General features: G+C 42.6%; 1 protein-coding gene across 1 annotated transcript in view; it reads right to left on the minus strand.

The window, feature by feature from the left end:
• Nucleotides 1-269: 269 nt before the first annotated feature.
• Nucleotides 270-14,604, minus strand: part of HS3ST5 (heparan sulfate-glucosamine 3-sulfotransferase 5) — a 153,952-nt gene continuing 139,617 nt past the window's right edge. The window contains exons 3-4 of the mRNA XM_042937377.1: nt 4,753-4,891; nt 270-1,281 (exon numbers count right to left, since the gene is read on the minus strand). Of these exons, the coding sequence (XP_042793311.1) occupies nt 351-1,281; nt 4,753-4,859 (1,038 nt within the window). The 5' untranslated portion in view covers nt 4,860-4,891 and the 3' untranslated portion in view covers nt 270-350. The remainder of the gene's footprint in view (nt 1,282-4,752; nt 4,892-14,604) is intronic.

Consider the following 14,604-nt stretch of genomic DNA (forward strand, 5'->3'; position numbering starts at 1 on the left):
TTTTGGCTTAAATCTATGAAGATGGCGGGCGACAAATTCTGACTCAAAGGAAGACTAACTCTTTGAGGATAAGCTGAAGTCACTTTCCCCCAATACCACCATCTTTTCTTTTCGTCAATAGCTTAAAAGATGCAACTACTCAGACGGCAAACTTTCGTTTTTTTTTTTTTTTTTTGTCAATTTTCAATAGAAAAAGAATTGATCGTATATTTGGTCACACACTGTGTATGTACAAGTATACATGGAAAAATGACTCGGATAGCTGTGTCTAAGAAAAGTGCATATTTTTAATCGAGGGGAGACATTGTGAGTCTCCAGCCACAACACATAGTGTTATATGACTTATTATCTTAGGGCCAGTTCAATGTCCTCCCAGTGATCTGGTAAAATTTTTGATTGAAAGGGTGAAAAAATTTGCGCAATTTGGTAATGACAGAGGGGTCCACCTCTGGATGAATGCGTCCCTTGCTGCCCGCCAGGCACTTATTAAAGATAATGTTAAATCGCAAGCAGTAAAACCCTCTGGTAGCATTGAAATATAAATTGTATTGACTTATCCTCGGGGGAAGATTTAGGAACTTCTCCACAAGCTGAAGTTCTGGCAGAGGTTCCGTGATGAGGCGATCTCCGTCCACAATGTGGAATTGCTCGATCGGAAAGTATTTTAACCACCTTTCCAGATGTTTGGTGTAGATGCTGGTTCTTACCGCCTTGTATTTTGTGTTCACTTCGCAGGTATTTGGGTCTATTGCCAGCTTCTCAAACTTGTAGTAAGTTTTATTCTTCCTCTCCTTCCCCTCTAGCACCTGAGTGTAATCAGAAATAGCTCTTGTGGTTGGCTCCCTGACAATGATCAACAATTTGATGGATGAGTTCATTTTGTAAATCCTTTCCGGAACCTCTTCCGTGATAAAATATGCTGGGCTCTTTTCAATTGTGATTTGCTGTGGGTAGGAAAAAGGCATCTTTTTCCTATACCACTCAATTCCCTTGGCATAATTCTCATCATTGTCAAAAAAGTGGATTTCTTGAGAGGCTTTGACCACCGCTGGATGGAGGTTCAGCATCTCAAGCAGGGCCCTTGTGCCTCCTTTCCTCACCCCGATGATAATGGCCTTGGGGAGCTGCTGGACCAGGTCATGAAGGCGAACTTGCTCCTTGGAAGTATTGCCCTTCCGGAACTCGTGCAGCAGGCCCCGCTTAAACTGCAGGGCGCGGAGAGGGAATTCGGCCTGGCTGCGGGCTCCGAATCGTCCTTCGATGGGGCAAATGGGTTGTAGCCTGAAAGCAACAGAAAGAGGCTCTTAGAAGCTCATTGCAACTAACTTGTCACTTTTCTGCTTCCCTAGTCAGAGTAGGACTTTAAATGCATACATAAGACTACTGGTTCCCAGCCCGCTGCAATCCATAATGAACATATGTTTGGGAAATTTTATTTTAAGCAACCCTGTATTAAATGGAGCACACATAATTGATGGGATTATTTTTATTAGTGCTCCTTAAAATTTTTATTCACCAAGCACTTAATTGACTACAGCGTGTACTTATGTTCACAGTACAGGACAGACAAGCGACACCAGCCATACTAATAGCCTTTTCACAGCCCATGAGTTAGCATCATTTAGAAGACGTGAGAGGCAGGAGATTATAATCTTCAGCTGCGAGGCGGAAGGGTGGCTAGGAAGCCGCGTCTTTTGGGTTTCATGTGGTATTATTTTCTTGCAGCTCAGCAGCCTTCATGTGGCTCTTAAAAATCCCTGAGATGTAATCTGGATAGAGGTCCCAGGCTCTGCCCGTGGCTATTTGTATCATCAACCTGCAAAAATCCAATCCTGGCATTTGCTGAGCTTTTTCATTCTATGAGAATTTCTGCCGTTGGCCTTGGGGACAGCTAGACAAGTACTATATTTCTTCTGCTTCTCTTTCTCTTTCTATCTAAAGGGGCCAAGATTATGTTTCTGCTTTGCTGAATGTAGGAACAAACCCCATGCCATCAACAAGTGCTATCTATCACCTACCCCCTCGCCCCCCTGCCCTGGACCAGAAATCAACAAGACTTTGGCAGGGCAGGAAGCCTCAGGTCCTCACTGCCAAACCCATGTAAATTATAGCGCTCAAGCTCGCGAAGGAAGGAATGCGATGGATGGAACCAGAAAGGAGGATTTCCACTTCAACATTGCCCTAAATAATGAACAACCACCACTGCTTTTTACAGAGAGAAAGCTGTGGTAACGATCATAATGATACCAGACTAGAGTCCCGGCTTGATTTGGCATGGCCAATAAATATGGGTGGCAAATTGAGTTTCCTTTTGGGTAACAGTCTGGAATCTAGCTGAAACTCATTATAACATCCCTGAGTTTATCTGAGAAGGCATTTTAGCCTTCTTGTTAAAGGGTATAGTATTAGTCAGGACGGCTTCCTCCAACTGAAGCTTCTAGTTACCCTAATTATTTGGAGTCTATGTTCCCCTCTCTGTGGCAATGAGGCTGTCTCTTGCTTTTCCCCAGAGACCCTATTATACCGTTCTTATCTTCTCTGATGTTTATAATTAAAGGGAGAAGAGAAAAACTTCACCAACACATTCCGAAGAATTGAGGGAAAAGGGTTTGGCCTGTCCAAACGTCTGTCATAATGCGTATGGAAAATTACACTCACATATTATTTGTGATGTTTGTTTTTTCTGATTTTAGAAACAACCCATGCTCATTGTAGAAAACGTGAAAATATGGAATATGACAAAAATAATGGGGTGTGCTACATTACATATTTTGGGGAAGCGTGAATTTTGTGTTTATAGATTCGTTGATAGGATTAATACGCTAGAGTTCTAAATGGAAGATATGAAAGTAGCAACACATACAACGATATTTTTTATTGTCACATTGACTGGGATATTGCAAATTCATCTTTTAGCTCATCTTGGGTTCTGGTTCAAAATTAAGCCCTAATTCCCTAAGGCATCCATTGAATGTAATGGATGGACTTCTCGCCTGTGCATCCAAAATGAGGCTTGTGCCTTCCTTGGGAGAAATGAAGAGATAGTCAATCCACGCCTTTTCTGTAAGGACTTAATTCTCTTGCGGAACTCTGGCTGAGAGGCTGAAACAGGGCCATTTTCCTTCTTTCCTCCTGTCCTCTTTCTATCTTCCACCTTGGGAGCTCATTCCCTGCAGAACAGTTGCTTTTTTGACTTCCTGACTCACAATAGGAGACAATATATTATTTCCCTTTCCTGAAGAGTAGGTTCTGTGCATGGGCCTCAGACATGGGAAAAACATGGAATCTTAGGACCAGGAGGAGCAGAAGTATTGGAGCTCAGCCTCCCTCCCAAAGAGCAGGGTCCTCAGTTACTAAAGGATAGGCCTAAGTAAGTGCCTGTCAATTTTAGGCATCATCTGTTCAAACTCTCAAATGAGAGGTTTCGGGAAAGCCCACCAAACAGTTCAATTCCTTGTAAAAGCTACCCCATTGGAGACTAGAGACCAAGTTAAAAACGAAAAAGTCATCAACAAAGTAACTAATATGTTAATGATCATTAGATCAATTACTCAATAAAAGGAAAATGGTTGGAAGCTAACTAAAGGTATTGAAAGACCTGGACATAAAAATTCCAGTAGGCACCTAGGACAATGGTGCCCACCTCCAAGCTTTTCACTAATAACTAAGTACTACTTTAGAAAACTACTTGAAGTCAGTGATAAGCCTGGATACTACCATTTCTCATAGTCAGCAAACCACTGGGTGGGAAGTTTACTTAGGAATTTTGAATTGAAAAGCATCAGAGGGGTTCACTTTCCCCAAATTGACACTGGCTGAAGGAAAATAAAAACCACTGCAACATTATTTGTTAAATAACCAATTGATAAGCTCTAGAGATTAGAAAAGGAGAACTGTAAGGAAGGTAGTTTTAAGTGTGGCTGCATTTTCATGAAAAATGGGAATTGAATTCCTCAGTCTTTCCGGTGCAAGACTTGATTTTAAAGGGCAAAGAAGGAAACTTTGCATTTCAGAAATTAACTTCTCTGTCCTTTCCAATCATACCAAATGTGGGACGGTCCAGAGCCACTCAATGTCAAGCCAGCTGATATTGCTGGGACTTCTGTAAGACTAGTATCATCTCTCAACTGTTTGCTTATTTACAGCCAAAATGCTGTAAATTTCCTCTCCATGGATTTTCCATTGTTTTCTGGGCAATTACTCTGAGCGACAGCCTCCTCCTCTGATGCTTTCAGCTCCTTGAAACCAGACCTAATTAACATGGTTAAAACTCCCCAAGCCTACAGCCATCTTTCCAAGGCAATGGATTCCAAACTTGATGAGCTACTTTACAGGCTCATACATAATCTTAACTCTTGTGGTAGCACACTAATTGCTCACTCATAAATTTCAAAATGAAGATAAATAAATACAACATCACCATTTTGCTATGGCTAGAGGTCAACAACCAGATGCACACAGACCACACCGAGCTCTCGTAAAAGACATTTTTACTGCTTTATCCCTTCTCTGAAAACAAATGTCAACGCACACAGAATACAAATGGATCTTGACGAACACCTTGGCTTGAGCAACTTGGATCTCTTTTTTTCAAAGGCTCAATAAATCAAAATCAATACTGCAGAAAAGTGTGTTTCCTGGGAATTTTGAGAGAGGAAAACAAATGGATGGATTTAAGATTATGTCCTAGGGAAGGGTAAATCAAGAGACACTTGAAGTCACATGGGCATGAGTATGTGTTTAATTACCTACCTATCCAAGCTCCCAACTCTGGCGACTAGATACAGGAGACTCCCAACGGCAAGGCTTCCCAGCACCAGGAGCTTCTGTCTCAGCCACGCCTGCTGTTTGAATAGCATGGCCCTCCATCAACCTTCAGGACTTCTGCAGCCTGAGAGACAAGGGATAGAAGGGGACTCATCAGCAGTCATCTCTAATAGGCTCTGTGGATTGTCACAAAGCCTTGGAGGGGTGGGAGTACAGGCTGTATGGGAAGTGATGCTTCATGAAGAAAAGATCCCATACCAAACTTAACTATGTTCATGATATAACAGGTATTTACCAAAACTTGTCTTCCTTTTCCTGGCCCATGTTATAAGAGCAAATACTAAACTAGGGGGAAGAGGGGCACCTGGGTGGCTCAGTTGGTTGAGCGACCGACTTCAGCTCAGGTCATGATCTCGCGGTCTGTGAGTTCAACCCCCACGTCAGGCTGTGTGCCAATTGGTCAGAGCCTGGAGCCTCGTCCAGATTCTGTGTCTCCCTTGCTCTACCCCTCCCCACGCATGCTCTGTCTGTGGAATGTAGTGCATGATCTGGTGAGGAGGCTGGAGAAAGGAATCCCAAAAGAGGGAGGTAAGAGCCATATTCATCCAACACACAGTGAATAAATATTTATGGAACATGTCCTATGTGCTATATTGTGTACCAGGTGCTAAAGAGATAGTGGGCAACATGGGAGTCTATGGTCTAGTGGAGAAGAGAGATATTGACTAGCAAACGTAGGATTCACATATATTCACAGGCGGTAATAACAAAGGAACAGGATCCACTGAGAGAGAATAACAGGAGGAACCTATTCAGTCTTTGCTGAAGAAGTGACAGTTGGCCTGACACCCGAGGATGAGAAGCAAGGAGGACAGGGCAACGGCAGAGGAACCAGCATGCACGAAAATAGTGTGGAGGAAAAATGCTTGGCCAGTTTGAGAAGCGAAGGAAGGCTGGCCTGGATGGACATAGGAGCTGAGGGTGGGGAGAGAAAGGGCTGAGGACACAAGCAGAGAGGAGGCAGTAAGAAGGGTCTTTGCAGGGACTCGATGAGCCTGTGGTTACCACTTCGAACATCTTTCCTTGTGTGTAGGTAAGATGGGGAAGAGAAGGGAAAGAGGTAGTTCAGGAAATTCTCAGATAAACCCTATCTGAGTACAGCAGTGGGCTAGACCTGCTCACTGACGTACAAGAAGAAAAGGCGCTGAGCCCAGAATCTATCTGCTTTGCTCTCTAGGCTGGGGGTTCTCTATCGGGAGCTTGCAGGAACTTTAGGAAATGCACACCTGCTACCACCTTCAGAGATTCCATTTTAACGTGTCTGAATTAATCTTGCATCGTGTGTGTGTGTGTGTGTGTGTGTGTGTGTGTGTGTGTGTTTTACAGTGGAGTGAATGACACACAAAACTTAGCCATTTTTTACTGTCTTGTTTTCCTCTTCAGATACGAAGTTTAGAAAACTCCCTCCTTAATTTCTTCCTGCTTTGCCTTCTGAGGCACAGGATGCCTCCCTTAACATCTGGGGATATTCTCCTGGCGCATTTCCTATGGTCCATATAGTCTGATTATTCTTCCTCACCCAAGTTATTCTGCCCTCCCGTTTTTGGTTATTTGCTGACCCAGTCCAATCTCTTCTTGAAAGTGCGGGCCCCTCCTTCCGAGGTTCCAGCTTGGAGACTCAGCTTCCGTCCGTATTATTATTACTCCCCAGCAGCAGCCTCTGTGCCCTTCAGGCCAGCGTCCTTGCTGCCTCTCATCCCTCTTCGCTCTCATCTCTCTGCTTTTGTCAGCTTCCTCACTGGCCTGGAATGGGTTTCCTACATTTCCTCCAAGACTTTCAGATCCTGTGAATACCTTCCCACGGAGGGTGATCCTGGTGGATGCCGATTTTGGAGGAGGAAATCCCAATATACTGCCCATTAGTGAGGAGGAGTGGGTCAGGCCCATCGTGTCGGTAAGTATGGGAACAGAGGGTAACTGCTGGGCTTAGAGCTAACACGGGAGAGACATTTGCGTGTAGGGGGAGTAAGGCTGTGGAGCTACCTCACGGCTTCACTCTGCTCAAGGTTGGCAGGCAGGAAAGAAAAGGACTGAGGAATAATGGAGGCCGCTGAGGAATTAGCCCAAGATTCAGGAGAATGTCACAAGGAAGCTCTCGAAGCTCTCAAAGCTCTCTACTGCAATGCACGTGCCATCTGGTAAACAGTAGGTTATGAAACCAGACTGGGTAGGAGCTACAATTTTTTCTACCGCCACTGAGGATCTTTCATTCTCAAAGGCTCCAATACTCCACCTATAGACCGTCCTTTTATGATAAGTCCAGGTGTTACCATGGAGGTTTTGCTCTGTGGGATAAGCTGTTCCGGCCAGGGCAGCTTATGTCTGAGATGCCTTAAATAGACCCCCTGGGGGTTTCTCTCTCTTTGGGAAACCTCATTCTTGACACATGTGTTTACACTGCCTCCTCTACTTGTGGCAGGCCCATTACACGCCCTCAAGTCTACTCGGGTGCTGAGGAGAACTAAAATTTTAATTCGAGCGCTCAGCTAATATGAATGAGTCATCCTTGATGCAGTGCAAAGACCATTGGATTGGGAGTCAAAGACCCCCGAGTAACACTTTGGTTTAGTTTGATAACTGCAACTCTCTGGGTTTGGGTATCCTCATCTGTACGATGAAGATAATGATGTCTATCTCACGGGGTTGTTATGACATGAGCCTTCAGTAAGATAACGCGGGTTGGAACTTAATGAATGTCTGGGCACTTGACAAAAATGAAGCATAACAAATACCTTCGGGAGATTGATGTAGTTGTTCTTACAATGCATTTTATTTTTTTATTTTTTTTTCAACGTTTTTTATTTATTTTTGGGACAGAGAGAGACAGAGCATGAACGGGGGAGGGGCAGAGAGAGAGGGAGACACAGAATCGGAAACAGGCTCCAGGCTCCGAGCCGTCAGCCCAGAGCCTGACGCGGGGCTCGAACTCACGGACCGCGAGATCGTGACCTGGCTGAAGTCGGACGCTTAACCGACTGCGCCACCCAGGCGCCCCGCTTACAATGCATTTTAAAGAAGAAGAGAATGCAGTAAGTGCAGTTCTCATTAATAGTAGAATTGGATTGTGGAAAATGTAAGCCTATTTCTAATATAAATAACTTTCAATGGAAATTACGGTGAAATATGAGAATGGTAACACTATATTCTCTCCTCAAAGCAAGATGGCAAAGCAAAGAATTACCAAAAAGAGAGACAAAAAATGAACACTTATTGTGTTAGGCTGAAATCCCTTGGAATTCTTGAGAAATGCGGAAGCCAAATCAGTAGTTCTGAATAAGCGTCTCCAGGACACGGGAAGTGAAATCGCATTTTGTTCTGTAATCAGTCTCAGACTATATATAAACTAAGAGACAGTCCCCTAGCGTCCCCTGAATCAACCCTGCTCAGGGAACCAAAGGTCCTTGGTGAATTTCACATTCGAGATGCCTCTTTGGTTTCCATCATGAAGTGCTTCAGGGTCTGCCTGAGTCTTAAAAGCTGGGAGTTGTTGCTCTTGGTCTGAGGATTTAAACCAAAGAGAAGCCACACCATCTAAAGTTTTACCAAAAACAGTATTAAACGGGGAAGAAGGTTAAATGATCCAAAGTTCCTTCTTTTGGCTATGCCAACTTTAATGGATATTTTAAAAATCTTACATCACAGCAGTCATACTGGTAATAGGCAATTTTTTAAAGTTTTATTATTTCTTTTTATGTATAGAAAAAGGTTAAAGACCTATAGTGACACAGAAGGCCCCCTTCATCTCCAGTTTTTAATCTCTCAGTGTTTTTCATTTGGTGTGCCAAGAACGGCACAACTATAGTTTCTCCAGACTACTAAAGCTTTAATAGACACGGTATCTTAGCTGAACAAAGCAGAGTATCTAAAGAACAGAGTACATGGCCAGAAACGACAAATTGCATAGACATCTGGCTGTTTCTTCAAAGCAGCACTAAGCAAAGAAAAGAAATGATTCCCAAGCTGAAACAAAGAAATAAGGGAACTCAGAAATAATAATAATAAAGATATGTTCAAGCGCTGCTCAAAAGCTTGTAGACATGGTTGCCACAAGCCCCCGGTAGCAGTAAAAACAATAACAGAAACAATAGCAGCGAAGTTCATTAAAAACAACCAAACTCACAGAGCAGAATTATTCCAAGGAAAGCATAACTGTCTCCTGAGCATTAGCTCATTTAGTAACAGCCTTATGAAGTGGACGGGAACTACATCTATTGAGCATATGCTCTCTGTTACTTTCTCCCACATTTATCATCTCATGTTATACAACGGCACTGTGAAGTATTATCTATTTTATTTTTTCTGATGGAAGCCGAAGAGCAGAGGGATGAGCAGATTATTTACCCAAGGGCATGTAGCTGGTAAATGCAAAAGGAGAATTTAAATGCAGAATTATCTGACCCCAAAGAATGTGGCCCCTTGATTGCAATGCCACTCATAGAACTCTGGATGCTCACCTGGGAGACTCTTAATAAATACTTGTTCATTGATTGATGAGAGCAGACAAAACCACTTAACTCCACCCAAATTACCTGCCATTGAACTTGAAGTGGAAGATGGGGAGGTGAAAAAAAGTAAAAGAGGAAAAGAGTTTCCATGGAGGGGCAGGCAACAGGGGCATTTGGGATGGTTTGTACCTGATAAAACAAAGGAAAAATATTAGTAAGCGATGATAATGATGATGAAAATGAAAGGTGCTGTTCTTACAGAAAAGTAATGTTTTCAATACTTTACAAAGCGGTTTTCATATTCACTGTATCATTTCTTTTTCTTTTCTTCTGCTGGTTTTTTTTTTTTTTTTTTGGTTGCTATGTTACTTACAACTTTTTTTTTTCCCTTATAGTCCGTTTAGGTTTTTTTCTTGCATTGATGGAGAAGTGAGGTCATTTCTAACGTATAATGTCCTTCATTGATTATTTATTTTAAAATATGTATGTATGTATGTATTTCTGGTATAATTAACATACCGTGTTATATTAGTTACAGGTGTACATACAATATAGTGATTCAACGATCCCATACATTTCTCAGTGCTCGTCCTGAAAAGTGTACTCTTTTTTTTTTTTATTTTTTAATGTTTATTTATTTTGAGAGAGAGAAAGAGAGAGAGTGCGCACGGATGAGCAGGGGAGGGGCAGAGAGGGAGACACAGAATCCAAAACAGGTTCCAGGCTCCGAGCTGTCAGCACAGAGCCCGACATGGGGCCCGAACCCACGGACTGCGAGATCATGACCTGAGCCAAAGTCGGATGCCCAACCGACTGGGCCACCCAGGCACCCCCTGATATGTGTACTCTTAAAACCCTTTACCTATTTCACCCACTTCCCCCTACCCCACCTCTCCTCTGGTAACCATCAGTCTGTTCTCTATATTTAAGAATCTGGTTTTTTTATTTGACTCTTTGTTTCTTTGTTTTGTTTCTTAAATTCCACATATGAGTGAACTCATATGGTATTTATCTTTCTCTGACTTTAGTATTATAGCCTCTAGATCCATCCATGTTGCACATGGCAAGAATTCATTCTTTTTTTATGGATAATATTCCATTGTGTATCTACACCACATCTTTTTTTTTAAGCTTATTTATTTTTGAGAGAGAGAGAGAGAGAGAGAGAGACAGAACACGAGTGTGGGAGGAGCAGAGAAAGAGGGAGGGAGACACAGAATCCAAAGCAGGCTCCAGGCTCCGAGCTGTCAGCACAGAGCCCGACGTGGGGCTTGAACTCACCAACCACAGGATCATGACCTGAGCCGAAGTTGGAGGCTTAACCAACTGAGCCACCCAGGCGCCCCTACACCACATCTTTTCTTTAAAAAAATGTTTATTTATTTTGAGAGAGAGGGTGTGTGCAAGAGCAGGGGAGGAGCAAAATGAGAGGGAGAGAGAGAAAACCCAAGCAAGCTGCATGCTCAGTGGAGAGCCCAAAGCCGGGCTTGATCTCACAACCGTGAGATCATGATGTGAGCCAAAAGCAAGAGTTGGATGCTTAACTGAATGAGCCACCCAGGCACCCCAAAACCAGGCAAGTTCAAACTAACCTGCTACTCACCTGCTATGTGATCATGGGTAAATCATTTAACCTCCCAGATCTTTTTTTTTTTTTTTTTTTTCCACCCAAGAAACAAAGGGCTTTCAAGGGATGAGTTCAGACCTTCTGGGTCTAAAGTTCTCTCAACCTAAGGGATTCCACCAGAAGACCACTAAATGAGTGTTCTTATAATGACAGATTAATGTCTGAGGAAGTAAAGACAATTGCAGCATGGGGAAGTTAGTGCCTGAGGTAAATCTCAATTTTTCTTATCATCCCCCAGTTTTAAACAGTTGGACCCCCTTCAAGATGGCTCTATCACATTACATTGCCGATCACCGGGAACACCAATCCTCTCGTTCTAAGACACGAAATTTCTTTGAAAAGATACAGACACTTCAGAAAGATTCTACTGATTAGCTTTCAATTTGCCCAGCTGTCAGAGAACCCATAGGAATCACATTTTGAAAAAAATTAACCAAGGGCAGCTGAGGAAAATTGTCATAAAGAATTCGCTTTTCTCCTATTATAATGATCACATAAGAGAGCTGTAATGACAAAGAAACAAATGAAGAGGGGCGCAAGAACAAGGGCATGGAAAGGAGCGTTCTGCACGTGTCAAGTCGAATGTGGAGACAGGGTGTAGATTAAGAGGAAAATGGACACCATTTGTTAGTAGATTAGGCAGAAAATGTATCAGTCAGGATGCTCATAATTGCTCTATCAAATGGCTGAGGAAGCTATTTAGCTCTTTGTTTCTTCAGTTAACCATGAAGGGTCAATGTTAGAAATGAAAAGGAAAAAAGTTGATAAATTATACAGAACTGTAGAGCTTATGACCGCGCTGTGCTTAGCACTTACGCTCCTGGGAAATACTGCAGGAGTGGCGTTGAGCAAATTCCAAATTTTCAAATGGGTTCTCCATTTCTCCCCGCCATTCAGCTTTTGATATCATGCATACATAATTTATCACACACAGCTACCATTATTGTGTTAGCTTGAGTAGTCCTCTGGCTCTCTGTCTGCAGGAAGATACTCATTTTGCATTTGTAATTATCGAACTTAAAAGGAGCCAGTTAATTCTGCTTCTGTTCAGGGGTCTCATTTAGTAGGATGATGTCTTAAGGAAAGAGATGGGAACTGAATTTTATTTTGGCATAGAATTCCAATTAGTCTTAATCTCAGTATCTCATTGCTATATGTAACTAATGTTTATAGAAGAAGGGTGTTTTTCCCACTAAAGTTTCTTCTGGCTTCATTAAATGGTTGTTGGAGTTTAATAAATCGTCCTGTTGGCGAGTTTAGAAGTAGAATCTTTCCTTCTCTCATCTTGTGTTTATATAGGAAAGTGTAAGTGGGAGAGGTGACAAGTATACAGGTATTTTAAGTTAATATACATCGTCCAAGCAGGTCATTCCAGTACTTTAGGCTCATGCTGTTAAAAAGGTCAAGTTAACTGGATAAGCTCTGCCTTGTATAGCCAAAGTCAATTTTATAGTAATATTAGTTCTACTTGTCACACCCAGTAAAATCAAGTGTAATATTCTGTACCCGACAGAAAGTCAATTTCCAAATCTTATTTCCTTTCTCACAAATGTCTTGTTTTTGGTGAGGATCAAAGAAATAATGTACATAAAATGTCTTTTAGTGCCATAACTAAATTAAAATATGGTGGTATTTTTATCATTAATTTTTATTTGATTGGAGTGCTGATTAAATGTTCTGTGCAGTGACTTTTCCTCTCTTTTAATCTCCATAATACTGAACTATATATTTCTTTTATAATGACTGAAAATGATGCTGATTTAACATTAAACATTAAAAAAATTTTTTTTAATATTTATTTTTGAGAGAGAGAGAGAGAGAGAGCACAAGTCGGGGAGGGACAGAGAGAGGGAGACACAGAATCCGAAGCAGGCTCCAGGCTCCGAGCTGTCAGCACAGAGCCCGACGCGGGGCTCGAATTCACAGACTGTGAGATCAATGACCTGAGCTGAAGTCGGACGCTCAACCGACTGAGCCACCCAGGCGCCCCGGTACCCACTTTATTGAGACATAATTCACATACCATGCAACCCACGCATGTAAAAGTATACATTCAGTGGATTTTAGCATACTCAGTGTTGTGCAACTACCACTTGTCAATTGTAGAACATGTTTCCCACCCTGGAAAGAAACACTGTCCTGGAGTGGCCCCCACCTCCCCTGCATCCCCATCTCTCCCCTTAGCCCTAGGCAACCACTGATCCACTGTTTGCCTCACTCTGCCTTCTTGCATCTCATTTTCCTTTTGCCAGAAGTACAATTTCCTCCCATTCCGAAAACACAGGTTGTGATCTTTCGTATCGAAGGAGGAAATATTTTCCTCAATTTTTTTTCTTCCCAGAGGGAAAAAGAGGTCGTGCTTCTTTCTTTTCGCTGTTTTCTCCACTAAGATGATCTAATTTCTGAAGGATTTGTTAGCTGTTGAGCCCACGAGTGACTTGAAACTTAGTTTAAAAGAGTACATTACTAAAATGTTCTCTTCCAAAATCCGTCCTTTTTCAAAACAGGTTTTAGGATGTTTAGTGTTCAGTAAAGAGCTCTTGAGCTAGTAATCACCTCCAGAACAAAAGAACACAGGCGCTGGTAAAGCAGTCAGCACCAGGAGGCACCAGGGCCATGTGCTCCGATGTCATCATAAAGCTCGCGTTTATGGAGTGGTGTTAAAGAACAAAATTGGACACTAGCTAACGGTGGTAAAGACAGATTTTATTCAGTGCTATTACTGCAGCAGGGGAGACACCTCAGTATAGACCTGAGCTCCACTCTAATTGGTAGAGGTGACTGGGAGTTTAAAGGGGGGGATGAGGGAGTGGGGACGGAAGGGCCCTAGCAGAGTCAGGAGAGTGAAAAATTACAGAGTGGGAAGGGGTTGGTCACTTTGACGAAGCCATCTGGGTTTGTTAATTGGTGCTTTTACCGGGAGGCAAAACAAGCTTCTTGTATCTTCAGGACAGGAGGTAGTTTTGCAAATGGGAACAAGGCACCCAGCGTACTCACCCCAGGGACTGAGAGGCACAAGGGTGAGAGCTATCCCTCTCTGAAGGTCTGCATTTCTGGGTCTTTAAGGAGACAGGTGTGGGTGGTAGATGTATATCTCAAAAGGTCAAGAGAAAGTCTTTATAATGATAAGTTTTCTAAAGTAACTGCTTTAAGAGGGAGTTCATGGGCACATGGCAGGTTTGGGCAGGAATAAACAGTAAATTCCACTGACAGCCCCGAGCTGTTGCGGGCAGGCAATTTTAGGAGGGCTGGGGTCACCTTAGGCATATGGCCTTAGGCTGCCAGAAGCCTTGCTAGAGTTTGTGCAAGTCTTTTAGTGTGTGAGTGTGTGTGTGTGTGTGTGTGTGTGTGTGTGTGTGTGTTTGTGGTGGAGGGGATGGGAGTGGAGGGTAGACCAAGTCATTAGGGCTGTGTGTCTGCAATTCTTACAGACTAAGGTTGAGGCCTCAATGACAAGAGGGCTCCAGGGAACCTGACTGGAGTTTAGTCAAGGAGAGAGTCTTTGTCCGTGCCTACATGTGGTAGGTAATGGGTCACGTGCTAAGCACTTGTATGAATCCTATGGATTTTTTGATTACCAAATCAACACAAAAGTTTCAAAATTCTCTCAGATAATCATTAAGAGTAACAGTGGTGGACATTACATATTGGGCACTTAGTATCCAGCCACACTAAGTTAATATTTAAGTATTAAGTACTTAACCT

Source organism: Panthera leo, chromosome B2 (assembly GCF_018350215.1).
Source record: "Panthera leo isolate Ple1 chromosome B2, P.leo_Ple1_pat1.1, whole genome shotgun sequence".
Classification (NCBI taxonomy): Eukaryota; Metazoa; Chordata; class Mammalia; order Carnivora; family Felidae; genus Panthera; species Panthera leo.